This window comes from Bubalus kerabau, chromosome 1 (genome assembly GCF_029407905.1).
Source record: "Bubalus kerabau isolate K-KA32 ecotype Philippines breed swamp buffalo chromosome 1, PCC_UOA_SB_1v2, whole genome shotgun sequence".
Lineage (NCBI taxonomy): Eukaryota > Metazoa > Chordata > Mammalia > Artiodactyla > Bovidae > Bubalus > Bubalus kerabau.
In genome coordinates, this window is record NC_073624.1 from 13,094,226 (window position 1) to 13,120,313 (window position 26,088).

Below are 26,088 nucleotides of genomic sequence, written 5' to 3' on the forward strand. Positions count from 1 at the left end.
TGTGTGTGAGCTGTGTTCAGAGGAACTGGGAAACCTGTACTCTCAATTACACTGACCCCAGCCAGAAGGTCCCCCCGGGGGAAGGTCCACGCTCATGTTTCCTTCTGTGTGGGTGTAAGAGCAGAGCGATCATGTAGGGTCCTAGAAGCAGAGAAGGACACCAGCTTAGAGAAACGTGTTTATTCCAACAAAGTCGCTGCTGAGCGGAGGGCATTCTTGGGCCTGGGGTCTGCAATGGCAGAAGCAACAGGTGGAAGGGGAGGAACAGGGTGAGACCCAGGAGCGCAGGGATCATGGTGACAGCAGGGGCCAGCACACTCCTGCACCTGTGCCAGGGAGCCCCTCCTCTGGGTGCCAGGGACATAGCCGAGGAAGGTATGCCCAGGGGGCACAGCCTTTCCTGGGCCTGCTCTGGTCTAACCTAGTCCGGGCTCCGGGTTTTGTTTCCAACCCAAGGGACATAGTCCCCTAGTCAGGTTAGTTACACCACTGTTTTACTCTTCCTCCAGATGTGGGACTCAGAAGGACACCAGGCGCCTGGGCCTTAAGGTTTGGGATCCTCTGTTCACAGTGAAGGTAGCAGAGCTTCCTTGGGTCTTTACTGGACTCAGGGCTGGGGTGGGGTGGGGGTTGGGAAGAGCTACCAGTGCCAGAGAAGATGAGCTCAAGCTCAGGAGGCCAGAGGTGAGGGGTGGGAAGAAGGTCGAATGAGGTGGATAGTTCTGGAAGTAAGGAATACTGGCTAGGTAAAGTCGGTGCTGACAATCCCACCATCCCATCTGGCTTGGGAGGCAGTTCACATGCGCCCCACCCGAAGTTCAGACGCCCCACAGGTGTGAAAGCGGGTGGAGGGCAAGTGTTTGGAGTGAGTCATAGAGGTATATCCAGGGTTTGCATGGGGCAATCAAACAATAACTGGCTTCAGTTGTTTGTAGCCCCAGAAAAGGCAGCTAATGAAAGAGCCCGCAGCCTTGTGGACTGGGCGCTCCTCTCCCAACGCGTCCCTGTCATGATGGTGGTTTCTCTGTCACTCAGCCGAGCACAGAATCAGAAACATGGGCCAACAGGGCCAGGGCCCGGGGCCGGTGAGGGGGCAGGCTAGTTGTGAGGTGAGCAACGTGGAATCAAGGCCTCGAGGGTGTTTAGGGTGGACGGGGCAGGCAGGGACAGGCAGCAGGCTGCAGCCTCAGACTCGGGGCACCCCGGCCACACCAGGGCCCAGCCTGGAGCCCTGCTTTGCCGATGTCCTTTTCTGCAGTCCTGATGTGGCTCTGTTCTTGGGAGGGGATAAGAGAGGATGGGAAAACCAGAACCCTGGGGTCTCGGGCCCTTTCTAGGGATCGCTCTTCCTGGGAGGCAGGGCAGGTGCTGAGAAGCAGAGGAGCGTGGCCACCCACCAGGGAAATGGGACGGCGGGGTTAGGGTGGTGACAGGAGGGACAGTCCGCAGCTACCCAGCTCTAGTCATGTCCCATCCCCCAGGGCTTCGCCTCCTAAGGCAGGGAGTTTTCCCCCAGGGGACTGTCCGGGGCTGCCGTCGTCACTGGCCGGGCTCTTGATGCAAAGGCAGGAAGGGCAACTCTGAGAACGGGGCTTTCAGCCGCAGCACATGATGCTCCAGGTCGATGCAGCACTGTGGGTGGGGGCAGTGAGCTCACCTGGGCAGGTGACCCTCTTCCTTCCCACCGCGCCCTACTCCTTGCGCCTCCCCGATTTCATGCACCCAGACCACTGTCGAGAAGGGACCAAGTTCTCCATGTTCTTCAGTTGTGGGCAGATAAGGAACCTCTAAGGAAGCGAGGGTAAAATTCCACATCCTCAACTCCGTTCTTATGGGACGGAGCCTGGTCCACGCTCTCACACCCACGCCTCCTACCTCTTTTTCCCGGGCCCCGGGTCAGGCCAGGGTGTGGTACCAGCGTGAGCATCACCTTACCTGGAGAGAAAGCAGGGTCTGGAGGCCAAGGCAGAGTTCAGGACTCTCCACATCTGCGGGAACCATTTGAGGACACTGCTGTCCCCCATCAGCCCTCGCCCTTCTCTTCCCACCCCCGCCCAGGCCCGAGAACCTGGGGGATAATGGGAGCATCTTGGGGGTGGAGTGGCTCATCTGTGTTGGCCAGAGCTGAGAGGCTCTGCCTTTGCCCCACCCAGAAGGAGAGCTAGAATTGCTGAGACAGACACTGGGCTCTGACGGAGCAAGGACTTACCTACCACCTGAGCCGAGCACTCCACGGTCTCCTGGCCCAGCTGTAGCTCCAGCTGCTCCACCAGGGCTGGGGGCCCCGGGTGCAGGTCCCCACCTGGGGCTTTTAGGACCCTCTTCCCTAACCTGTGGTTGGGAAGCAAGGCTTATGGCCACCACGGCCCCCCACCCCTACCCCATTAATGTCCCTCCCACCACACTTTGGGTTTGCAGCCCATCCCTGGCCCCAGTAGGGTCTAAATCCAGTCTTATCGGCCAGAGCCCCCACCAACTCTAAAAAAAAAAAAAAAGCAGAAAACAGTTTTATTGGGACTTCCCTGGTAGTCCTGTGGTTAAGACTCTGAGCTTCCATGACAGGGAGCTCGGGTTCGATCAGGGTACTAAAATCCCACGTGCTGCATAGAATGGCCAGAAATAAAATAAAATAATAATAAAATTAGTAGAGTTTGTTACATATTTTTTAAAAATATCAATAAAATAATAGCTTTATTGAGATATGTTCATATATATAGTGAAAGTCCCTTTTTTTTGTGACCAAGCCATGCAGCTTGTGGGATCTCAGTTCTTCAACTAGGGATTGAACCTGGGTCCCAGCAGTGAAAGCCCAGAGTCCTAACCCCTAGACCACCAGGGAACTGCCGAAGGTCACCCTTTTAAAGTAGACAGCAGAGTTCTGCAACCATCACTATCTAATTTCAGAATATTTCCATCACCCTCGTGCGCACGCGAGCACACACACACACACACTCACACCCCTGCCTTACCCCAGGCGGCTGAGACATCCAGCAGAGATCTGATTGTACTGGGTGCCCGTGTCCACCGCCACCTGAAGCTCCTGGTCCCGGCACTGAGGAAAGGGAAGGGTCTTGGTGAGTCCCTGGGGGTGGGGCTGGGTGGGGGCAGGCACAAGGGGGAATGGGGTGGGATTGACTCTGTCATATTTCCCAGCGCCTGATAAGTCCCTTTCAGAAATGAATGAAGGGAATAAGCTGAGTCTTTAAGAGTGATTCTTCTGGGGGTCATACAGTTGAGGCAGAAGTGGATCAGATCAAGAGTTGTGAGTGGTGAGCACATACGTTTGGGGAGAATTCCATCAGAAGTGGAGGAACCGAATGGAACTCCTTTTGCTGAGAAGAGGACTGAGTGCATCCTTTTGGAGGGATCTGGGATGTGAGTGAGGAGAGGTGGGGGCGGGGACCATGGCACCAATTAGGAAATGAAATGCTAGGAACCAGATTCGCCACTGCAGGTGAAGAATGAGGCTGCTTTCTTTTGGATAAAAACAGACGTTTGAGTTTGCACTTGATACCGCAAAACAAGTCATTTCCTCCTTCTACGCGTTTGCTGAGGGCTGCTGTGTATGGCAATGGCAGGTGGGAGGGGCAGCAGAGGAGGCTGCTCCTCCAGAAGCAGTTGGGCGTGGAGGGTCACCAATTCGGGGACAGAGTGTCTAGGCCTGTGGGTTGAGGGGCTAGAACCTTAGATGTTGAGCCAGAGGAAAGGCCCTTCCATCAGGAAAGTCGGGGACCGTTCCTGGGGGAGGTGACAGCGGGGGCTGGAAGGACATGGGACAACACCCGAGAGCAGGCAGAGGAGGCACCCAGCAAAGTGGGGCAGGAGGGAGCGGGCGTGTGTCAGAGAGGGCTCAGACATGACAAGGCTGTGGCCTGGAGTGTGAGCTTTCCCAGGAGGGCTGCGTTACCCACACATGTGCATCATTCGTGTGCAGAGAACACTCCAGTTTAAAGAGGATGCTTGGCTCATGGGAAAGGAGTCCTGTGGGCCTTGGATGACGGGGAGGTAGGGAACAAAGAATGTGGAAGACCCCAGTTCTAGGCCCAGGCTCGGGGAGGAGTGCCTTGGCTCCCCACCCCTCCTCACCTCCGGGGCAGAAGGGAGGGTGGGTGAGGGGAGCCAGGCCCAGGAGAGGGTCTCACCTTGCAGTGGACCAGAAGCGCTGGCCTCTCGGGCTTGCTGGTCTTCGTCCTGCTCTCCTGGCCATGGATCGGGGCCTGTGCCTGGGGAGGCTCCCCCTGAGGCCGGCCTGGGCTCCCCTCCACCACCAGGCGTCTCTGGATCACGCTGTGTGGCTGCTGCTCCATCACAAAATGTGGAGATGCTGAACCCCAGTGCCTGGTCTGCTCAGTCCCCCAGCTCACAAGTCCCATGCTCTCCTGACAGCCCTGCCCCTGGCCTGAGTCTCCTGGGAGTAAGAAGGGGCAGAAGCTTCCCCAAGGGTCCCAGCGGTCAGATCATGATAGCAGAGCAAGCCCCAGCATCAAATCGTGCTGGTTTCCAGGACCCCAATGGATAGCTCAGTGATGGAGAGATGGGGGTAGAAGAGGGGTCCGTCCTGAGTTGGACGTGACCTTGCAGGCACTGGTGTGATGCTAGGAGGCAGGTGGCAATTCTGTCTCCTGTCTACAACACAAATTTGGGGACATTTTTTCTTTTTTCCTTCCTCTGACCCCATTCTTCCATGGGATACAGATCCCAGGGTTGACAGTGTGATGAAAAGAAGTCAAAGAAACAAGAACAAGAAGGAAAGTCCCAATCTTCTTCACAAGGAAGCTGGGAGCCATCCTCCCGTCCTTCACCCACAGCCATGCCGCCCTGTCCAGCCACTTCTCAGTTCCACCAGTTTCGCCTCCCGCGTTTACAGCCCACCTTGCCTTCTGTTACTGACTCATTCAGCACAGCTCTCCCGCATCCCTGGGACACCTCCATTAGTCCATAAGAACCTGCCTCTCGAATCCACCTGCTCAAAGCCAGGGAGTCTCTGAGACTGTGCTACTCCAAGTGCTGTCCTCAGATCAGCGGCTTTACTGTCACCCATTAGAAGCACAGAATCACGACCTACTGAATCGGAACCTTGTTTTAACAAGATGTACAAATAACCCGTGTGAACCTTGTTTTAACAAGACGTGTACATGACCCACATGCGCAGGAAAGTTTGAGAAGCGCAAAGCAACCCATGAGACTAAACCTGTCCCTCCCTTGCATGAAATCCATCAAGGACCTCCCTGGTGGTCCAGTGGCTAAGACTCTGTGCTCCCAATGCAGGAGACCTGGGTTCGATCCCTGGTCAGGGAACTAGAGTTCACATGCTGCAAATGATACCACATGTCACAATGAAGAATTGGCACAATCAAATAAATAAATTTCTTTTAATATTAAAAACAGAGAAATTCATCAGAGCCTGCCTCTCCCCACTTTGCTTGCCTGGAAGCGACAGCCTGGTAAGCTGGCCACTGCCTCATCTCCCTCTGCTGCCCTGCCTGGGCCAGGCTGTCCAGGCCTCTGCCCCTGCTCATCCCTCCTCCTGAAAGTCCTCACCCTTCTGTAGGCCAGCCTGGGTAACTGGCTCAACTCACTTGTTCAGAAACTGCTCTCTGGAGGGAGGCTTTGATTTTCAGTCTGGGGTTCCAAGAGTATACTGTCATCCAGGCAGGGTTCACCTCCTCTAGGAAGCCCTCTCTGACCTCTTTGCATTCTTCTGTTCCACACACCAGGCAGGGGCAGTGTTGCATCTCTTGTCCCCCACCCCCTGTCATGCATCTCACCACTGTTTTCTGCCCTTGAGGTCAGGTCTGTATCTCACTCCTCTTTATATCCCAGGGCTCGGCTCTGCATACAGTAGGCACTCAATAAATGCCCACCAAAGAATGACTGTGTCCCTCTAAGCGCCACACATGATTCCTCACCTGCCCTCCTTCCATGAGAGCCTGGGACTGTTTTTCTACCCTGGACTTAATGAGGCCCTTGAGGCTACTCCTGCCGGCAGGCTGCCAACAGAAAGCCCAGCTCTGGGAAAAGGGGCGGCGAGCACTGGGAGCGGCTGGGAAGGGCAGCCCGCCCACCTTTCCCACGAGGGGCACAGGCTCTGATCCGACTCCCATGCAGCGTGCTCCAGAGTCACCCAGGGAGGGAGACAGGGTCCCCCTAACTGCTGTGTCTTCACTCCCCAAGCCACACAAGATAACTGCCCCAGATCAGTTTGAGAGGTCCTGCGGGCAGAAGGCCGAATCTCCATGTTGGAGCAGCAGTGTTACTAGAGCCCCTTGGCCAGGGCTGAACAGATGAAGATGGGCCGATGAGAGCCAAGAACCTGCTTCCCTGCTCCCTTGGGGTCTCAGCTGTGCCCGCTGCTAGCAAGGCCATTCTCTGAACTGAAATCTCAGCCTGCTCACTTTTCACTTGAGTGGGGGTGCTGTTGGGCCGGGTTCCTGGAGGGGGAACATTTGGCTGGGAGGGATGTGGAGAGGGAGGGCTGGTTCAGGAAAAGAAGTGAGGGGCAGCGTCTGGCTCCAGGTTTCTGGGGAGAGGGGACTGCTGGAGTGGCCCGAGTTCCCCCGGAAATAGCCTCAAATGCCTCTCCTTGCGGGAGTCCCTCCTCTCCAATCCCCTGCCTACTAGGTGAGAGAGGCGACAGGGTGCTCCCAGCCCTTCTACAGAAGCTCTCTTCTCTCCTGAGCCAGAGGCCAGAGCCATCTCGTCTTCTCTGGACCCCATGAACCTCACTTTCTCTCTCAGACTAAATGGAGGAGGAAGAGTAACTGGAGAAGGGACTTCCCTGGGAGTCCAGCAGCTAAGACTCCATGCTCCCAATGCAGGGGGCCCGGGTTCAATCCCTGGTCGGGGACCTAGAGCCCACCTGCTACAACTAAGAGTTTGCATGCCACAGCTAAGACCCGGCGCAGCCAAAATAAATAAACATTAAAAACAGAAGAGTAGCTCGAGGAATAACAGCCTTTAGATGGCGCTACCTATTTCCCAGGCACTGTACTAAGCTCTTTACAGGTTTAGCTGCTGTAACCCTGACATTCCCTATGAGCTACAACCTGTTATTTTTATTGTCATGTAACAGATGAAGAAACCAAGGCTCAGAGACAGAAAGTAACTTGCCCAAGATGCTAAGTGCTGGAGCCAGGATCTGAACCCAAGATTCCAGGCTCTGCAGAAGCCCACACTTTCAGCCCTTCCCTCTGTCAGAGCGGGGAGCGGGGGGGAGCGAGCATATGCAGCTGTCCCCTGACTCACCCACCCCTTGGTGGGTGCTCCCTAACCCAGTATCCTTGGCGGGTGGGCAGGGAGGGGGTGCACAGCTGCTGCAGAGGGATGGAAGGAAAGGAGCTGTCCCCTGACTCACCCACCCCTTGGTGGGTGCTCCCTAACCCAGTGTCCTTGGCGGGTGGGCAGGGAGGGGGTGCACAGCTGCTGCAGAGGGATGGAAGGAAAGGAGCCTGGAAGGGCCACATCAACTAGGAGGGACCCAGGGGGCCCTGAGGAGCCGGGTGCCCAGGCCAGAGCCATGGGAAATGCTGGTGTTCTAGCAGGGGTGAGGGCGACAGGCAATGAATGTGCAGTCCCCGTGTGCCTGGACCTGTGGTTTTGGGAGAGGAGCGAATCACAGCCTTGAACCCACTGGTTCTCCGGGCCCAGCTGTAAACAGCCCCCTGCAAGCCTCTGCTCTAACTGGTGCTCTTCACCTCCCTGGAGGGAAGCCTGGAGCTCTCTAGGGAAGCCGAACAATAGATAGGGTCCCCCAGAGCCACCAAGCCATGGCAACAACCCAGTGAGGAGCCAGGAATGGTCAAGGTGAACCCACAAGTCAGAGCCACCTCCCCCCACCCTAGGGGCAGGCAGGTGTCTGGAGGCTTGGGGTCTTCACCCTCCCAGCAGAGCCAGAGAAGGTGGGGGTCCCAGCCCCCCGGGGGGAGGGGAGGGGAGAGGGCAGCCTCACCCAGTCCTTGGAGGTGCCGAGCCTCTTGAGGCCGTCCAGGGGCAGCAGGTCAGCCGAGTCCTTGTGCAGGAACTGGGTGGCCTGTCTGAGCCGGCGCTGCTGGCTCAGCCGGGCTCGGCCCCGAAGCTCTGCCTCCCGGCCCCTGTCCCCAGCGTCGCCCTCCTCCCGCAGGGCCTCCGGCCTGATGCTCATGGCCCCTTTGGGGCGGGCCAGGGGCTCCTGAGTGGTCCTGCCCTCTGTGCTCCCTGCCTCTGCAGCCCCTGCTGCGTCCCAGCCGTGGCTCTCCTGACCGGAGGGTCGTCTCGGCGGGAAGAAGAGAGGAAATAAATAACGTGCAGGAGCAGCCGCGTCAGACACCAATTTCCAGAGCTTGCAGTAGAGGGAGCGGGGCTCCGGCTGGAAAAACCCAGCCCTGGAGGAGGTGGGGGGGAGTGGTGGTTGGCAGGGCTGCAGCTGGCAGGCTCTGCAGCATCTCTAACTCTGGGGTCCTGGCCGGAGTGGGCGGTGGAGGAGTGTGTGAGTGTGTGCGTGCGTGTGTGGCTGAGGGGGTGAATGTGTGCTGTAAACTGTCAGGGTATCTGTGCCAGGTGGTTGGAAAGGCAGCATGTGTCAGTGTTCAGGGGCAGGCGTGAGATGCAGGACAAATACCCCTGGGCATGTGTCTCCTGGGTTTCCCGGCCGTGCCCTCCACCTGGCGTTATCTGCAGCCCCAGGGTGGGGTGCAGGCCAACACCTGGGGTGCAGGTTCGAAACAAGGAGGTCCAGCATTACATTTGTCTCAACAGGGAGCCTCTCCCCTTCTGGGTCTCAACCTTTCAGTATCCTTTGCTCCTTTACTCTGGGTCCTGTGTTCCAGGGTTGGTAAGAACAGCTCTGAATCTTCCCACAAGTAGGGCCCCAGCTTCCCCTTCCGCTTTATGTAAGGCTCACTGAGTCTGGCTCTTTTTTTTTTTTTTTTTAAATTTTGGCTGTGTTGGGTCTTAGTTGCAGCATGCATGATCTTAGCTGTGTCGTGTGGGATTGCGGCTCATGGACTCTCTAGTTGCAGAGTGAGGCCTTCAGTAGTTCCAGCCAGCGGGCTTAGTTGCTCTGTGGCATGTGGGACCTTAGTTCCCCGGCCAGGAATTGAATTCACAACCCCCACATTGGAAGAGAGAGAGAGCGTTGGTGCTCAGTGGTGTCTGGCTCTTTGCAACCCCATAGACTGTAACCCCCCAGGCTCCTCTGTCCATGGGATTCTCCAGGTAAGAAAACTAGAGTGGGTTGCCGTTTCCTCCTCCAGGGGATCTTCCCGACCCAGGGATCGAACTCGAGTCTTCTGTACTGGCAGATGGATTCTTTACCGATGTGCCACCTGGGAAGACTTCTACATTGCAAGGCAAATTCTTAACCACTGTACCACAAGGGAAATCCCCTAGCTCTTTTTAAAATAGTTATAATTCAAACATGCAGAAAGTTATAAGGAATAAACAATATCCTTTACTCCCCATCTCATTAAAAAAGGAAAAAAAACATACATGAAGCTCCTTGGGTGCCTCTCCTCCCCAGATAACATTTGCTTTGGCATCTGGGGCTTCTCCTTCCTCTCTTCAAGCACATAGGTATGTGTATATCCTAAGCAGTGTCATTTCACATTGTCTGACCCACTGTAGACATCCTTCTGCAATTTTTAAAAAAATTTTTTAGACATGTGGGATCTTCATTCCCCCATTAGGAATTGAAGCCACACCCTCTGCATTGGTAGCTTGGAGTCTTAGCCACTGGGCCTCTGAGGAAGTCCCAATTTGCTCTTTCTTGCTCATTATTTTATTGGTGAGATTCACCCATGGGCTGCTGCTGCTGCTGCTGCTGCTGCTAAGTCGCTTCAGTCGCGTCCGACTCTGTGCAACCCCATAGACGGCAGCCTACCAGGCTCCCTCGTCCCTGGGATTCTCCAGGCAAGAATACTGGAGTGGGTTGCCATTTCCTTCTCCAATGCATGAAGGTGAAAAGTGAAAGTGAAGTCGCTCAGTCGTGTCCGACTCTTAGCGACCCCACGGACTACAGCCTACCAGGCTCCTCCATCCATGGGATTTTCCAGGCAAGAGTACTGGAGTGGGGTGCCATCGCCTTCTCCGCACCCATGGGCTAATTCGCTTTAATTGCTGTATAGTATTTCTCTAGTGAATACATCACATTTAGGAAGTTTAGGTTATTTTTCATTTTTACAAACAAAGATGCTGCGAACTTTTCTTGCACCTGTCTCTTGGGGTACACCTGTAAGCATTCCTAGGAGTGGGATTGCTGGGGCATCAGATATACATCTTGTCTCTTTTGACATGATGCCAAATTACCCTCCAAAGTGTTTGTACCAACCGGCACTGCATCAGCAGCAGATGGGGTTCCTTGGCTTCACTTCCTTGTCACCACTTGGTTTCAGACTTTTTCTTTTTAATTTATTTGGCTGCCCCAGGTCTTAGTGGTGGCACTCAGGCTCTCTAGTTGCCATATGCGGGCTCTAGTTCCCTGATCAGGGATGGAACCTGCACCCCCTGCACTGGGAGCACAGAGTCCTGGCCACTGGTCCCCCAGGGATGTCCACTCTCAGACTTTGTAGAGCCCTGATGCATCTGCCGTCAGATTTTTCTCTCCAGCCCTTTCTCCCCACCATCATCAGCATGCCCTGGTCAAGGTTCTGCTGACTTGTGTAGGATACTCAAAGGGTGAGTCTTGACCTGGGCCCTGTTCCCTGGGGCTCAATCCCATCCAGGCAACACAGAGGCACATGCCCATTCAGACCAGGCAGACATTCCCCTGCCCCACTGTGGACCACGCCTCCTTGAGGCACTTTGCAACCACGACAATTACATTATGATCCCCATTTACAGACAAGATGTTAGGGGTTCAATTGTGTTCCCCCCCAATTCATATGTTAATGGCCCAACCTCTAGGGAGTTTCTCAGGTGGTGCTAGTGGTAAAGAACTTGTCTGCCAATGCAGGAGATGTAAGAGACACAGGTTTGATCCCTGGGTGGGGGAGATCCCCTGGAGGAGGGCATGGCAATTCACTCCAGTATTCTTGCCTGGAGAATCCTGTGGACAGAGGAGCCTGGTGGGCTACAGTCCATAGGATCGCAAAAAGTTGAACATGACTAAATGACTTAAAATGCAGGCACGCACACAACCCCTAGGACCTCAGAATGTAACCTTATTTAGAGATAGGATCTTTATAGAGATAGTCAAGTTAAGATGAGGTCATCTGCTGACGCTGCTGCTGCTAAGTTGCTTCAGTCATGTCCGACTCTGTGCAACCCCATAGACGGCTGCCCACCAGGCTCCCCTGTCCCTGGGATTCTCCAGGCAAGAACACTGGAGTGGGTTGCCATTTCCTTCTCCAATGCATGAAAGTGAAAAGTGAAAGTGAAGTCGCTCAGTCATGTCCAACTTAGCGACCCCATGGACTGCAGCCTACCAGGCCCCTCCATCCATGGGATTTTCCAGGCAAGAGTACTGGAGTGGGGTGCCATTGCCCTAACCCAGTATGACTGTGTCCTTTTTTTTTAATTTGTTTTTAACTGTAATACTTGCTTTACAGTATTGTGTTGGTTTCTGCCATATATCAACATGAACCAGCCACAGGTACACATGAACACAGGTATTCCATGAACCAAGGAACTTATGTCCCTTCCCTCTTGAACCTCCCTCCCACGCCTCTAGTCTGTCATAAGGCACCTGATTTGAGCTCCCTGCATCATTCACCAAATTCCCACTGGCGATCTATTTTACACATGGTAGTGTATATGTTTCCATGCTACTCTCTCAGTTCAGCCCACCCTCTCTTTCCCCCACTGTGTCTAAAACTCTGTTCTCTATGTCTGTCTCTATTCCTGCCCTGCAAATAGGTTTTGCTAAGTCACTTCAGTCGTGTCTGACTCTGTGTGACCCCAGAGACGGCTGCCCACCAAGCTCCCCCGTCCCTGGGATCCTCCAGGCAAGAACACTGGAGTGGGTTGCTATTTCCTTCTCCAATGCATGAAAGCGAAAAGTGAAAGTGAAGTCGCTCAGTCGTGTCCGACTTAGCGACCCCATGGACTGCAGCCTACCAGGCTCCTCCATCCATGGGATTTTCCAGGCAAGAGTACTGGAGTGGGGTGCCATTGCCTTCTCCGAGGCAAATAGGTTTATCAGTACCATTTTTCTAAATCCCATACATATGCATATATATGATACTCATTTTTCTCTTTCTGACCCAATTCACTCTGTATATCAGGTTCTAGGTTCATCCACATCACTACAACTGACTCAAATCCGTTACTTTTTATGGCTGAGTAATATTCCATTGTGTATATGGGCTGTGTCCTTCTTTAGTCAGTCAATTCAGTCGCTCTGTCGTGTCTGACTCTTTGTGACCCCATGGACTGCAGCACGCCAGGCTTCCCTGTCTTTCACTATCTCCCGGAGTTTGCTCAAACTCATGTCCATTGAGTCGGTGATGCCATCCAACCATCTCATCCTCTGTCATCCCCTTCTCCTCCCACCTTCAATCTTTCCCAGCATCAGGGTCTTTTCCAGTGACTCAGTTCTTCGCATCAGGTGGCCAAAGTATTGGAGCTTCAGCTTCAGCATCATTCCTTCCATTGAATATTCAGGACCGATTTTCTTTAGGATTGTCTGGTTTGATTGCCTTGCAGTCCAAGGAACTTGCAAGAGTCTTCTCCAACACCACAGTTCAAAAGCATCAATTCTTCAGCACTCAGCTCTCTTTATAGTCCAGCTCTCACATCCATACATGACCACTGGAAAAACCATAGCTTTGACTAAACTGACCTTTGTTGGCAAAGTAATGTCTCCACTTTTTAATATGCTGTCTAGGTTGGTCATAGCTTTTCTTCCAAGGAGTAAGTGTCTTTTAATTTCACAGCTGCAGTCATCACCTGCAGTGATTTTGAAGCCCAAGAAAATAAAGTCTGTCACTGTTTCCACTGTTTCCCCATCTATTTGCCATGAAATGATGGGACCAGATGCCATAGTCTTAGTTTTCTGAATGTTGAGTTTTAAGCCAACTTTTTCACTCTTCTCTTTCACTTTCATCAAGAGGCTCTTTAGTTCTTCACTTTCTGACATAAGGGTGGTGGCGTCTGTGTATCTGAGGTTATTGATATTTCTCCTGGCAATCTTGATCCCAGCTTGTGCTTCATTCAGCCCAGCGTTTCTCATGATGTACTCTGCATAGAAGTTTAATAAGCAGGGTGAAAATATATCAGTTGGTTGTTCCATGTCCAGTTCTAACTGTTGCTTTTTGACATGCACACGGGTTTCTTAGGAGGCAAGTCAGGTGGTCTGGTATTCCAATCTCTTTAAGAATTTCCCACAGTTTGCTGTGATCCACACAGTCAAAGGCTTTGGCGTAGTCAATAAAGCAGATGTTTTTCTGGGACTTTCTTGCTTTTTTAATGATCCAACAGATATTGGCAATTTGGTCTCTGGTTCCTCTGCTTTTTCTAAATCCAGCTTGAACATCTGGAAGTTCATGGTTCACATACTGTTGAAGCCTAGCTTGGAGAATTTTGAGCATTACTTTGCTAAAATGTGAGATAAGTGCAATTGTGTGGTAGTTTGAACATTCTTTGGCGTTGCCTTTCTTTGGGATTGGAATGAAAACTGACCTTTTCCAATCCTATGGCCACTGCTGAGTTTTCCAAATTTGCTGGCATATTGAGTGCAGCACTTTCACAGCATCGTCTTTTAGGATTTGAAATAGCTCAAATAGTGTTCTTCAAAGGAGAAATTTGGACCCCGAGAGATCTGCAGTTGGGAAGAATACCACGTGAGCATGAAGGCTGAGGGTGGGGTGGTGTGTCTCCAGACAAGAAAGGTCAGAGGTCACCAGCAAACCACCAGCAGCCAGGAGAGAGGCCTGGATCAGATCCTGCCTCACTGAGCTCAGGAGGCAACAGTCCTGCCCACACCTTGACCTTGGGCTTCCAGCTTCCCCGGGACAGTGGGACAACACGTTTGTGCTGTTGAAGCCACCCAGGTTGCAGGCCTTTTTACGGCAGCCCCAGGAAGCGAGCATACCAAGACTCAGAAAACTTACTCAAGGTCAGGTACTGAGGTCGCGGGCACAGCCAGGACTCAAAGCCTCCTGCCTGTCTCCCGAGTCCTCCTCGGTCCCCGCTGTGCCAAAGCCAAAGCGCGAGGGAGACTATGAATGTGGACTGGAAACCAAACACTGGTGTGATTCCACTTACCGAGCTCAGCCCCCACATCCTGGCTTCCTGTGGCCTCAGTTTCAGTGGAATATTCCAGCTCCCTTCCACCCCCATGCCTGGATACCCATTACCCGCATATTAGCCTGGCACAGAGGTTGAAGAGGCTCCAATGGCATGTACTGGGGTCCCTGGTTGTTTCAGCAGGATTAACCGTGCATGTGGACTCTGTATACAAGGATGCCCAGCAGGCCCATGTTGACAGGTATCTCCCCCAACCTCATTCTCAGCCATCCATTCCCTAGGTCTGAAAAGTCTTCAATGTCTTTCTTCAAGAGTCCTTTATTAATACATTCTTTGGAGGGGTGCCACAGTCAACGGTTAAGAATGAGGGGACACTCGGGGGCTTAGCCATGTTGCCTCGGGCTGGGCTGACAGCCTAGATGGGTTTCCCAGCATGTGTCTGCATCCCACAGGACCGCGCAAGCTCCTGTGGTGTGGAAGAGGGACTTGGTGGGGGGCAGGGGGACTTCCCTGGTCATCTGTAGCTAAGACTCTGAGCTCCCAAGGGTTGGGGCCCAGGTTTGATCCCTGATCAGGGAACTAGATCCCACATGCCACAACTAAGAATTCTCATGCCTCAACTAAGACCTGGCACAGCCAAAGAGATAAATATTTTTAGAAAATAGAAAAGAAGATGGGGGACTCGGGCGTTTGAAGTTTGGATGGGGAGAGACTGGGGACAGCGTCACCTCTTTCCCAGTGGGTCTGACGAGGCCTGGGAACCAGTCGTGCTCAGGAAATACCATTCTCTGGAATGTGGCTGCAGAAGGGGTCCAGCTGGTCCCTGTGTCTGTGGCTTAAATTAATATTGGCTCTCTCGCTGTCTCATGGTCCCACAGGCTCGGGGGTAAGGAGACTCTTGCTTTTTGTGTCCCTTGGCTTCTTCCTTTGTAAATTTGTCCCTTGCCCCACATTGCTGAAGCTGAAGAACTCTGACCACCTGATGCGAAGAACTGCCTCATTGGAAAAGTCTCTGATGCTGGGAAAGGTTGAGGGCAAGAGGATAAGAGAAGGGGACGACAGAGGCTGAGATGGTTGGATGGCATCACGGACTCAATGAACATGAGTTTGAACAAACTCCGGGAGACAGTGAAGGACGGGGGCCTGGTGTGCCACAGTCCATGGGGCTGCAAAGAACTGGACACGACTGAGTGACAGAACAGCAACACTGTGTGTTAGACACTGAGCGAGACCCTGGGGGCACAGTGGTGAGACAGATGGAGCCCTGTTTCCATACAGCTCACATCCTGATGAGGAAGGCAGACTATAGACAACTGCACAGATGATGCCGGGGAGGGCTGGGTGCTGGAGGATACACCAGGGCAGAGGAGAGGGAGGGATGAGCGTGGGGCAAATGACATTGTGTGGAGGTGAGCACAGGGGAGGGAGCGGGCTGTAAGGTACCTGGCGGAGGTGCTGCAGCCGGGGGTAACATGGGCCAGACTGGCCTGGGCTGATGCTCCCACACCACACCCTAGGTGCGGTAGACCTCCAGCCCCTCTGCCCGGGCTGGCGCCCCCATCTGGTGACCAGTCACTCACACCAGCAAGATGTGGAGAGGTCAACCAGGAGGCCAGCATGGAAAATTTCCTCATTCTCCCAAGTAGTGCTTTTGTCTTTTTAATTAATTGGAGAATAATTACTTTATAATGTTGTGTTAGTTTCTGCTGTACAACAAAGTGAATCAGCCATAAGTCTACATCTATCCCTCTTTTCTGGATTTCCTTCCCAAGTAGATCACCGCAGAGCACTGAGCTCCCTGTGCTGTACTCAGTTCTCATTAGCTATCTGTTTTATACATTATATATCAACAGTGTGTATATGTCAATCCCAACCTCCCAATTCTCCTGGGCAGCGTTAACCCACAGTGGTCAACAAGTCACTGACCTTGGACCTGACAGACCCTCGGGATCAGGGTTCCCTCTACCAAAAGGGCACACAAAGCCCTGCCCAGCGGGTTCTCAGAACTGCGGATGGTGATGGATCGTGTGTTTCTGGCAACAAGGAAGGCTGAAAGGCGCTAGGAGGTACTGCTCTCTGGGCCTTCACCCTCACAGATTCCCAGGACTTCTGGAGAGCTTTCTGCCTGCAGGTAAAACCAGACTACACCTTGTCTCTCCATGGGGTGTCAGTCATTAGTGATTTGAGACTTGTGCTGACTGATGCATGGCCACTGGCCACACGTGGTTACCAAGCAGCGGCGATAGGACCAGTCTGAACTGAGACATGCTGTAAGTATAAAATATGCGTTGGATGTTGAAGACAATACCAAAAACAAAGTGAAATATCTCATTAATAGAAATTATCTCATTTTAAAAATTTAAATTACATTACTTTTTAAACAAATTTTTTTGATATGGACCATTTTAAAAGTTCTATTGAATTTGTTACAACATTGCTTCTGTTACACATCTTGATTTTTTGGCCACAGGGCAGGTGGGATTTTAGTTCCTCGACCAGGGATTAAACCCACTCTCTCTGCATTGGAAGGTGAAGTCTTAACTATGGGACCACCGGGGATGTCCCTACATTACTTTCTATTAATGGTATTTTGGATCTGTTGGGTTCAATAAAATATGTTATAAAAATTAATGTCACTTGTTTCTTTTTTCTTTTCAAATATGACAGCTAAGAAATTTAAAGTTGTATATGTGGCTCCTTTATGTTTCTGCAAGACATCACAGGTCTAAAGAGATTCACAACTTGTTTCCTGGAACCTGGCATAATCCACTCCAGCCTTTCTTCACCTTATCAGAAAGCTCTTGTGTCTAATCTAAATCCCTGTGAAGGGAGTGTCCGATTCTTTATGATCCCATGGACTATAGCCCACCAGGCTCCTCCATTCGTGGGATTTTCCAGGCAAGAATACTGGAGTGGGTTGCCATTTCCTTCTCCATGAGATCTGCTTGACCCAGGATCAACCCCGAGTCTCTATTGTCTCCTGCATTGGCATTGGTAGGCAGGTTCTTTACTACTAACATCATCTGTGCTGTGCTTAGTCGCTCAGTCATGTCCGTCTCTTTGAGACCCCATGGACTGTAGCCCGCCAGAGTCCTCCATTCGTGGGATTCTCCAGGCAAGAATCCTGGATGCCATTGTCACTTCCTTTTCCAGGGGATTTTCCCGACCCAGGGATTGAACCCAGGTCTCCCACATTGTGGGCAGACTCTTTATCGTCTGAGCCACCTGGGAATCCCTGTAGCTGTTTTCAAAATCCCCACTCTCTTGTCCAAGCCTCGGTAGACATGGAGATGAACTGGTTCCCACCTCCCTTGTGATAACCTTTGATGTCTTTAAATATCTTTACACAGTTTCTTTTTAAGAAGAATCTGAGTAGTGCTGTTTCTTATCACCGAGGTTAGAGATGGAGGTGGGGGAGAGTCCATCTGGCGTTGTGAAGTCATCTAGTCAAACGCCCTGCCACATAAGGAAATTCCCAGGACATCCTCCTTAGAATGGTTATTCAGAGCTGGACAAACAGCTCCCTCGGGTCTGTGGAGGGTGAGGGCAGCCAGGTCTATTTCAGGCTTTCTCCTCCAGCCCTATCAGATCTGCTCAAGACAGGAATGATGCTTTTTCCAGAATTCTCCTGTCCAGCAAGGGTCCCAGGAGGCTGGGCCAGTTTTGAAATTTGTCTTCCTACCTCCTGGAGATCAAACCAGTCAGTCCTAAAGGTAATCAGCCCTGAACATTCATTGGAAGGATTGATGCTAAGGCTGAAGCTCTAATACTTTGGCCACCTAATGTGAAAAGCCAACTCATTGGAAAAGATCCTGATGCTGGGAAAGTCTGAGGGCAGGAAGAGAAGGCGGAGGCAGAGGATGAGATGGTTAGACAGTATCACCGACTCAGTGGACATAAGTCTGAAAAAATTCCTGGAGATAGTGAAGGACAAAGCCAGTCTATGGGGTGACAAAGAGTTGGACATGACTGAGTGGCTAAACAACAACAATTTTCACCCCCAAAAGGGAGATATTCCAAAGGCCACCAGTCTAGGACCACTGTTTACACTTCAGGCTGAGATACTTTCCTCGTGTTTCCTAGATGGCAAAAAACAAGGTGTAAGGAGTTCCCTGGTGGCCCACTGGCTAGAATTCTGGGCTTCCACTGCCGAAGCCTGGGTTCAATCCCTGGTCAGGGAATGGAGATCTCGTTAGCCTCTCAGGGCAAACAGAAAAACAAAACAACAATAAGAAAGACAACAAGAGCAAGGCTCAGAAAGGCAGAGCGCTCATCTCCATGATGAAGGCAGACTGAGCACGGGATGTGGGACTCAGACAAACTTGGTCATGTCTCCCAGCTCACTCACTAGCTGGGTGACTTTGGGTGAAGCGCTTCATCTTTCAGAATCACGTCCTCATCTGTAAAACTGAGCTAATGTGTCATCTGCAGAACGGCTGTGAACTTTGAGCGAGAGGCACAACGGCAAACTGGCTAAGAGGGTTTGGAGGCCCCTGGTTTACTCGTCTCTAAAATGGGGACACTGTGGGTCCTTCCTCATTGTGTTGGGAGGGTGACGTGGGCTGGTTCATGGAAAGCTTGCAACTCCCTGTCCAACACACAGAGTCCTGGTAACCCACCTGCTGCTGTTTGGTAGGTGACGTTCATCTTCACGTGAGCACTCCTGTACACACACACACACACACGCACGCGCATACAGGCTCTGACCTAGAGGTTTCTCCCCTCTGCTCTCATAGCACAGCTGGGTCAAGCATCTCTTACCTTATTTCTCACACTATTTAAAATTGTTTGCTTGTCCATCTTCCCACCAGATATTAGCCTTTATAAGGGCAGAGTCTTTTTCTTTTTTTGGTCCCTTCTCTCTCCCTATTGTCCTCGCTGCCCCACCCCACCCCCACCCCACCCCAAGTCCTTTGCTTGCCTTTTATCTATGGGAAACTTTAGTCAAAAATAAGTTTAACCAGAGAAATGAGAAATGTGGAAACAAAGGAAAACAGTCAAAGGAGACTAATGAATAATAATGTAGTCATTAAGCATAGTCAGGGACCTCTAGTTCCTTCTCAAGGGCTATGGATAATATTCTGAGCTATATCCTATGAGCTGCTTTATAGATACTGAAACCCCAGGTGGAAGAAGTTAATTACATGACAGCCAGACTGCACCCACGATTTGAGTTGCCACAATTCTGAGAACTGGCCTCAAAGAAATGGAAACAAACCGACTCGGAAACTGAAGCTTAACTGTACTGAAAACAATCAAGATGACGCCAGTCAGACCACTGACGACCAATTTCAAGATGACGGTCAAAGCTGACTGTGCTGTTTCTGCACGGAGCCCCCTCCTCTGTCTATAAAAGCTCTTGCCCCACTGATTGCTAGTGGTTGGGGGAGCAGGCCTTTGGACAGACTTCCATTCTCCCAACTCCGCCCCCTAGTTGCAGGCATCTGAAATGAAGCAAACCTTCCTTTCCACCAGCCTGGCCTGTTTACTGGCTTTTGAGCGGCAAGTAGCTGGACCCTACACACCTTCTAGTAACATTTTTACAGACGGTCTGCCGACTGAATTGTCTGGCAGGACTCCAGGACCCAGGAGGAACTGTGCTACTCTTACCAAGGACTCAGGCGCTGGGACACCAGCTTGCTGAGCATCCCACCCGCTCTTTCCAGTTGCAGAATCTGCTGATGGCCATCGGCGGTCACTCCAGACCCCCTTTCCCTGGCACCATGGGACTCATTTGCCAGACCCTCTAACTGCCCCTCTCCCTGGGCTCTGCACTCCAATCTTGATCCTGTAAGTGCCCTCGGGGAATCTGGCAAAGATGTCCACCTCCCCTTGAACATCTTGGACATCACGTGCCTGACGGGGGTGAAGAGGGGGCTTGGAATCCTGCTTTGCCTTCCCTCTGGCCTCAGCCCGTCTCCCCCCAGCCCCGCGTGCCCGTCTTGTGTTTAACGACTTCCTTTCCTGCTTCTGTTTCCCTCCATCTCCTCTTTCTCCTCACCTAAGCTTTGGACCTGCCCGGGGTGGCAGGTGTCGCTCTAGTGATACTCCTGCTAAAGAAGCCACTGGTTACTGCCCAGGGAGCCTGTCATGTTGTCTCGTGGCAGTGCTCAGTGGCCGTCCAGGGGAAGTAATGCTGGGCAAGGGGAAACCACGTGTTCTGACTCTGCCTTGGAGTCTGTACTATATTGGGATGCAGCAGCAGCTTTCTTCCAGGGGGGCCTTTGGGAAGGTGCAGAGTGTGTGTTGCTCGAGATTCCCCTGAGATGCGCGAGTCTATGAAGAGCCACGGAAACCACTAGACATAATGACAAGCAGGCTATAGCAATGAGTTATCCCAGGTAATGAGAAGAGAAAGCGGTGTGGTTCAGGGGACAGCCTGAACCAGGAGAAGCTTGGAGGTGGACGAGACGCAGGACGGTGAAGGGCTTGAGCAAGCAGATCATTGGAGGATGGAGACGGGAGGCCAGTGCATCTCTGGAGGCCAGGAGTGGGTCTGGGCAGCCTGGGCAGAGGATGGTGGCTCTGACTTGGCAGCCCAGAGCAATGGTGGGGCATTCTGAGGCATGGCAATGACAGGGGTCAGCTCTGCAGCCAGGCGGTGGAGATGAAGACTAAAGGTCACGGCTGGCTGCCCTGAGACTCCCCAAGGGGCCCTCAGCTCCCCAGCTTCCAGCCTCATAGGCCCCAGCCCTGCTTCATGCCCCAGCCGCCCACTTATGAGCCGGAACCCAGCCGAAGGAGAGGGAGGCTACGGAGGGGAGGGAGGACCCAGGAGTGGCGCTGAGCCTCTGTGCTGGGATCCATTCATGTCCTGAAGCTGGTGGCACCCAGCAGAGTACAGGGTGTCCTGGGGAGGGGTGCAGGATGTGGGCAGGCAGGCTCCAACCCTGCCTCTCTCTTGGATCTGAGACAGGAGGTCCTTAAGGTGGGCCCAGGCACCCGGGTCATCACCCCCAGAGGCTTTGGAGGACTCCACATCTGTGAGTGGATGTGGGAGGGCCAGGGTAGGGGTGATGCCTGTGATTGTGGGCTGGTTGGGCTGAGGATGGCTTTGAAGAATCCTTAGAACCAGGAGGACCTGTGGAGCCCCATGGCCCAGTGGGATTCAGGAATTCCAGAAGCCTGGCCTCTGCATCTCTGACTTGTGACGGACCAGAGGGCCCGACAGCGCCACCTGCAGGAAGGAGGCCGCTATTCAGAGAGCAGAGCAGGAGGGTGGAGGCTTGGAGTGGAGGTCCGGAGGGAGGCCTGCAGACTGCCTTCGGAGAAGGGGGCTGGGTCTGTAAGGCAGGCATCTGTGAAACGCTCCTTATGCCTCTGCTCCCCGGGCTTCAGCTTCTGGCCAGAGAGGATGAGGTTTTCTCCTCTCTCCCATCCCCCTAAAACTTCACATTAATCCTCTAAGTGTCCCCTGGGCTTCTCTTGCTGGGGTGACAAAACTCAGGCCTGATGGGCAAGTGGCCCAAGAAGCAGGATGACTGCAGGGCCCTGGAGCCCAGGGTGCACCAGGAGGGCAGGGACTGCCTGACTGTGTGGCTTGGAGCCAGTCACCACTCCCTGGGCCTCAGCTTACCATCCAAACCCTTGTTTCCCAGAGCCCGACCTCCTCTGACATGTCGGGATCAAAGGCAAGGAAGGGGCCTCCTCTTCCGGCTCCCATTCCTAATCCAGAGCGAGGAGAACAGGCCCATCCCTGAACCCCACACTGCCCTGAAGCACTCTCCTTCACCCCCTGGCTCTGGGCCTCCCCACCGACCCCACACCATGGGGGAAAGGCGGCCAGGAGAAGGACCGTGGTGTAGAATTGTCGATTTGGAACTGGAAGGAACTTTGGAAATGCTCTATATTCTTTTTAACTGAGATGACTTTCACATGACATGGACCATCTTAAAGTTTATCATCCAGAGGCATCTCATTCATTTGTCTTGTGCAGCCAGCATGTCTGTGTAGTTCCAAAACATTCTCATCCCCCCAGAGAAAACCCCACACCTCCATGAAGCGCTCAGCACCCTCCCCAGCACCTAGCCCCATTGATTCATCTTTGTCTCTAAGGAACTGCCTGTTCTGGACACTTTCTAGAAATTGAATTGAATGGTATGCTCCCGTTTGTGCCTGGCGTCTCCCATTCAGTGTTCAAAGTTCATCCACACTGGTGCCCGTGTCAGTGCTTGATGCCTTAGGCTGAATCATCTTCCACTCTTTTATTTCTCTGATTCTATAGGTAATGATTGTCAGTTGCAGGTATGGAGGTCACTTTGCAGGTTTGTCACTTGTTTCTTTTATTTATTCCACTTATTTCTTTAATCTATTTTTAAAAGTTATTTATTTATATTTATTTTTGGCCGTGCTGGGTTTTCGTTGCTGCGTGGTTCCCTCTAGTTGCGTTGAGTGGGGGTTACTCCCTAGCTGCAGTGTGCTGGCTTCTCGTTACAGCGGCTTCTCTTATTGCAGAACACAGGCTCTAGGGCCCACAGGCGTCCGTATGTGGCACGGGGGCTTCAGTGGTTGCAGTTCCCCGGCTCTAGAGCATAGGCTCAATGATTGTGCCACACAAGCGTGGTTGCTCTGAGACATGTGGGATCTTCCCGGACCAGGGATCAAACCTGTGTCTCCTCCCTTGACAGGCAGATTCTTAACCACTGAGTCACCAGGGAAGCCCTATTCCACTTATTTTTGCCCTAGTGGTTCCCACTGTGCGGAGAAGGAAGATGAGAGCCTAGGGGGAACAAGGACCCTGTCAGAGGGCGCTCGTCTGGTGAGCGGCTAGACCAGGGCTGGAACCCTGGTGATATTTGATTCCCAGGTGCCTCCTGATTCCCATGGACTCGAGACAAGTGGGCAAAGAGGGCAGGGGGCAGAGAAGCCAAAAGAAACCAGCTGGGGAAGGTCACTGACGTGGGGGTATGACATGGGCGAGGGGAGGGGAGGTGGGCCCCTGCTGCAGCTTCTCCCTCTCCAGCCCCTCCTGCCCACTTTCCACCCAGCCGGTCAACACCCTTCTGACCCATGCGCTTTGCCTGCCTCCGCTTGAGGTCCCTTGTCTCCGCCTTCCTCCCCCCACCTCCAGTGTGAAACCTGAGGCCCTGGGGTGAGCACGGGCCCTAAGGTGTGGCTCTGGGGCAACTGCTCCCGCTTTTACCTTAAATCTCCACTTTGTTCCTGTCCTTCTGCCGAGGCCTGGTCAGCCTGCCTCAGACCCAATTCTCCCTCCTCCAGCACAGCCTTGGGCTGACCTCTGCTCCCCCAAACTCTGTGTGGGACCCACAACCCAGCAGGGTGCCTTCCGGGCTCTGTCCAGACTTCAGATGGTCCAGGGAGGGCTGGAATAGAGGTTGTTTTTGCCTAAGAAGCTTCCTGTGTCCTGACCAATCCCAGTCTTGCTCCAAATGGGCTTTGAGAGTGGAGATAACTCATCGTCCACATGCTCTCCCCACACCACACACATGTACACACACATACAGAGACCCACAAGCACACATGGATACACACAGAGACACACACAACACACAGACACACAGAGATATACATACAGAGACACAGACACACACAGATATACACACAAAGACACACACAAACACACACAGATATATACACAGACACACAGACACACACATACACAGACACACATGCAAACACACACAGAGACACACACAGACATATGCACACAGACACACGCACACAGACACACACACAGACCACAGACACACACACAGGCATACACACACACAGACACAGACATATACACACAGACACACAGACACAGACACAGACAGACACAACACACACACACACACACAGACATATATAACAGACACACAGACACATATAGACATACACACAGACACAGACAGACATATATAACAGACACACAGACACACATAGACATACACACAGACACACACACACAGACATATACACACAGACACACAGACACAGACACAGACAGACACAACACACACACACAGACACAGACATATACACACAGACACACAGACACAGACACACGGACACAGACCACAGACACACACACAAAGACATACACACACACAGACACAGACACACATAGACATACACACGGACATATACACACAAACACAGACATAGACACACACAGATATACACACAGAGACACACACAGACACATACACAGACACACATGTAAACACACACAGAGACACACACAGACATACACACAGACATACACACCATACACACACACAGACACAGACATATACACACAGGCACACACACAGACACACAGACACAGTCACACACAGAAACACAGACACACACACAGACACACAGATACACACACACACAGACATAGACACACACAGACACACAGACATATGCACACAGACACATGGACACAGACATACAGACACACACACACAGGCACACACCGCTTCTTGCCAGGAACTGGATCCTCCTCTGCTCTCCCCAGTCCTCCCATCTGCCTCGAGCGGTCGCTCCAAGCAAGACAGAACAGATTAGAATCTCAGTAGAGTCTCCAGAAGCTGGGGTACAGATGAAGCTGGGGAGGGTGGTGGAGAGGCTCTGTCTGCAGAAGCCTGAGTCCTTTGGCCGCTGAGACTTCCTGCTGAAGGTCCTCGGGTTGAGACACCACAGCTGGGGGCTCTGTGTGCCCACCATGGTGCCACACACCTGGAGGCTTCTACAGGTGTCCAGGTCTCCTTCTCACTGAGGTTCTGCCAGAACGGGCCCTGGAGAGACAGTGGAGGGGCAAGGCCACCCGGCTCTCCAGCAGGGTTCGGTAGTTCCTCACCAGGTCCTGGCTCAGAGGCGCACTGGGCAGCAAGGCCAGCCTGGCCGCCTGCTCCCGGTAGTGAGGCAGTGGGTTCGGGCAGGGCCAGCTCCTGGCCAGATCATTGGGAAGAGGGTTGGGCATGAGCTGGAGGCCCCCAGGCTCATACCTTCCACCAGCTGAGAAGTGTCGGTACCTGTAGGGGGAAAGGTGCAGACAGGACAGAGGTCAAAAGGGAGACTCAGGGGACAGGGCTGGGGAGGTGATGTTGCCAGCCATCAGCCCATGGGGACCCCTTCCAGCCCTCTGCCCACCTGGACCCGGACCTAAGCCCAGTGGCCTGCACCCTGCGTGTACGTTTTGATGTGAGGCTGGTGACATCATGCTATATGGTTGGTAGTCTTCCACCCTGTGGTCTGTAAGGGAATCATTCAGATTCTAGCTATTTTTTAAGCCCTCCCACCTCCTCCACCAATGCCGTACTCCTTGTCCTCAACACCACAATTATAGAAGACCTTCCCGCTCTGACCCACCGCCCTCTGGCCCTGGTCTGCAGACGTGCAGTATTCAGTTCTGCCTTGGGAAGTCCACTTTTCACACAACAGAGTTGAATACAGGGCTTCCCTGGTGGCTCAGTGGTAAAGAACCCGCCTGCTAATGCAGGAGGTGTTGAGTTGCAGGTTTGATCCCTGGGTCAGGAAGATTCCTTGGAGAAGGGCATGGCAATCCACTCCAGTATTCTTGCCTGGAGAATCCCATGGACAGAGGAGCCTGGGGGACTACAGTTCATGGAGTCGCAAAGAGTCAGACACGACTGAACAACTAACACTTTCACTCTGCCTCTGGCTCTTTCTGTTGATAATTGACGTCCTCACGACATCCACTGTCTGTCTCACACTTTGGGTACTTGGAGGGTGTGTGCTGGCATTGAGAGCCGTCTTTCCACACGTGTGCAGTGGTACCTGCCTTTCGGAAGCTCCTGGAGGGCAGGGACTGAATGACATGTCTCTGTATCCCCAGGGCCTGGCAGGTGTAAAGCACACAGCTGGATCCCCTAAACTCCCCTTAAGTCATCAAGCCCCTCCTGTGCTGTGGTTCCCTGGCCTCCACCCCTCCTCTCCAGCTATGTTCAGACAAGAGTGTGGTTTTCAGGACCACGG

The 26,088-nt window shown here is 52.8% G+C and overlaps 1 protein-coding gene across 1 annotated transcript; it reads right to left on the reverse strand.

The window, feature by feature from the left end:
- Window positions 1-179: 179 nt before the first annotated feature.
- NRIP2 (nuclear receptor interacting protein 2) lies at window positions 180-25,808 on the reverse strand. The gene is made up of 9 exons (XM_055580376.1): window positions 25,804-25,808; window positions 24,950-25,124; window positions 24,829-24,887; window positions 7,949-8,360; window positions 4,143-4,298; window positions 2,970-3,052; window positions 2,210-2,331; window positions 1,936-1,988; window positions 180-1,632 (listed from the first exon to the last, which is right to left on the reverse strand). The coding sequence occupies exons 1-9, from the start codon at window positions 25,806-25,808 to the stop codon at window positions 1,540-1,542; spliced, it is 1,158 nt and encodes a 385-aa protein (XP_055436351.1). The 3' UTR covers window positions 180-1,539.
- Window positions 25,809-26,088: the final 280 nt, after the last annotated feature.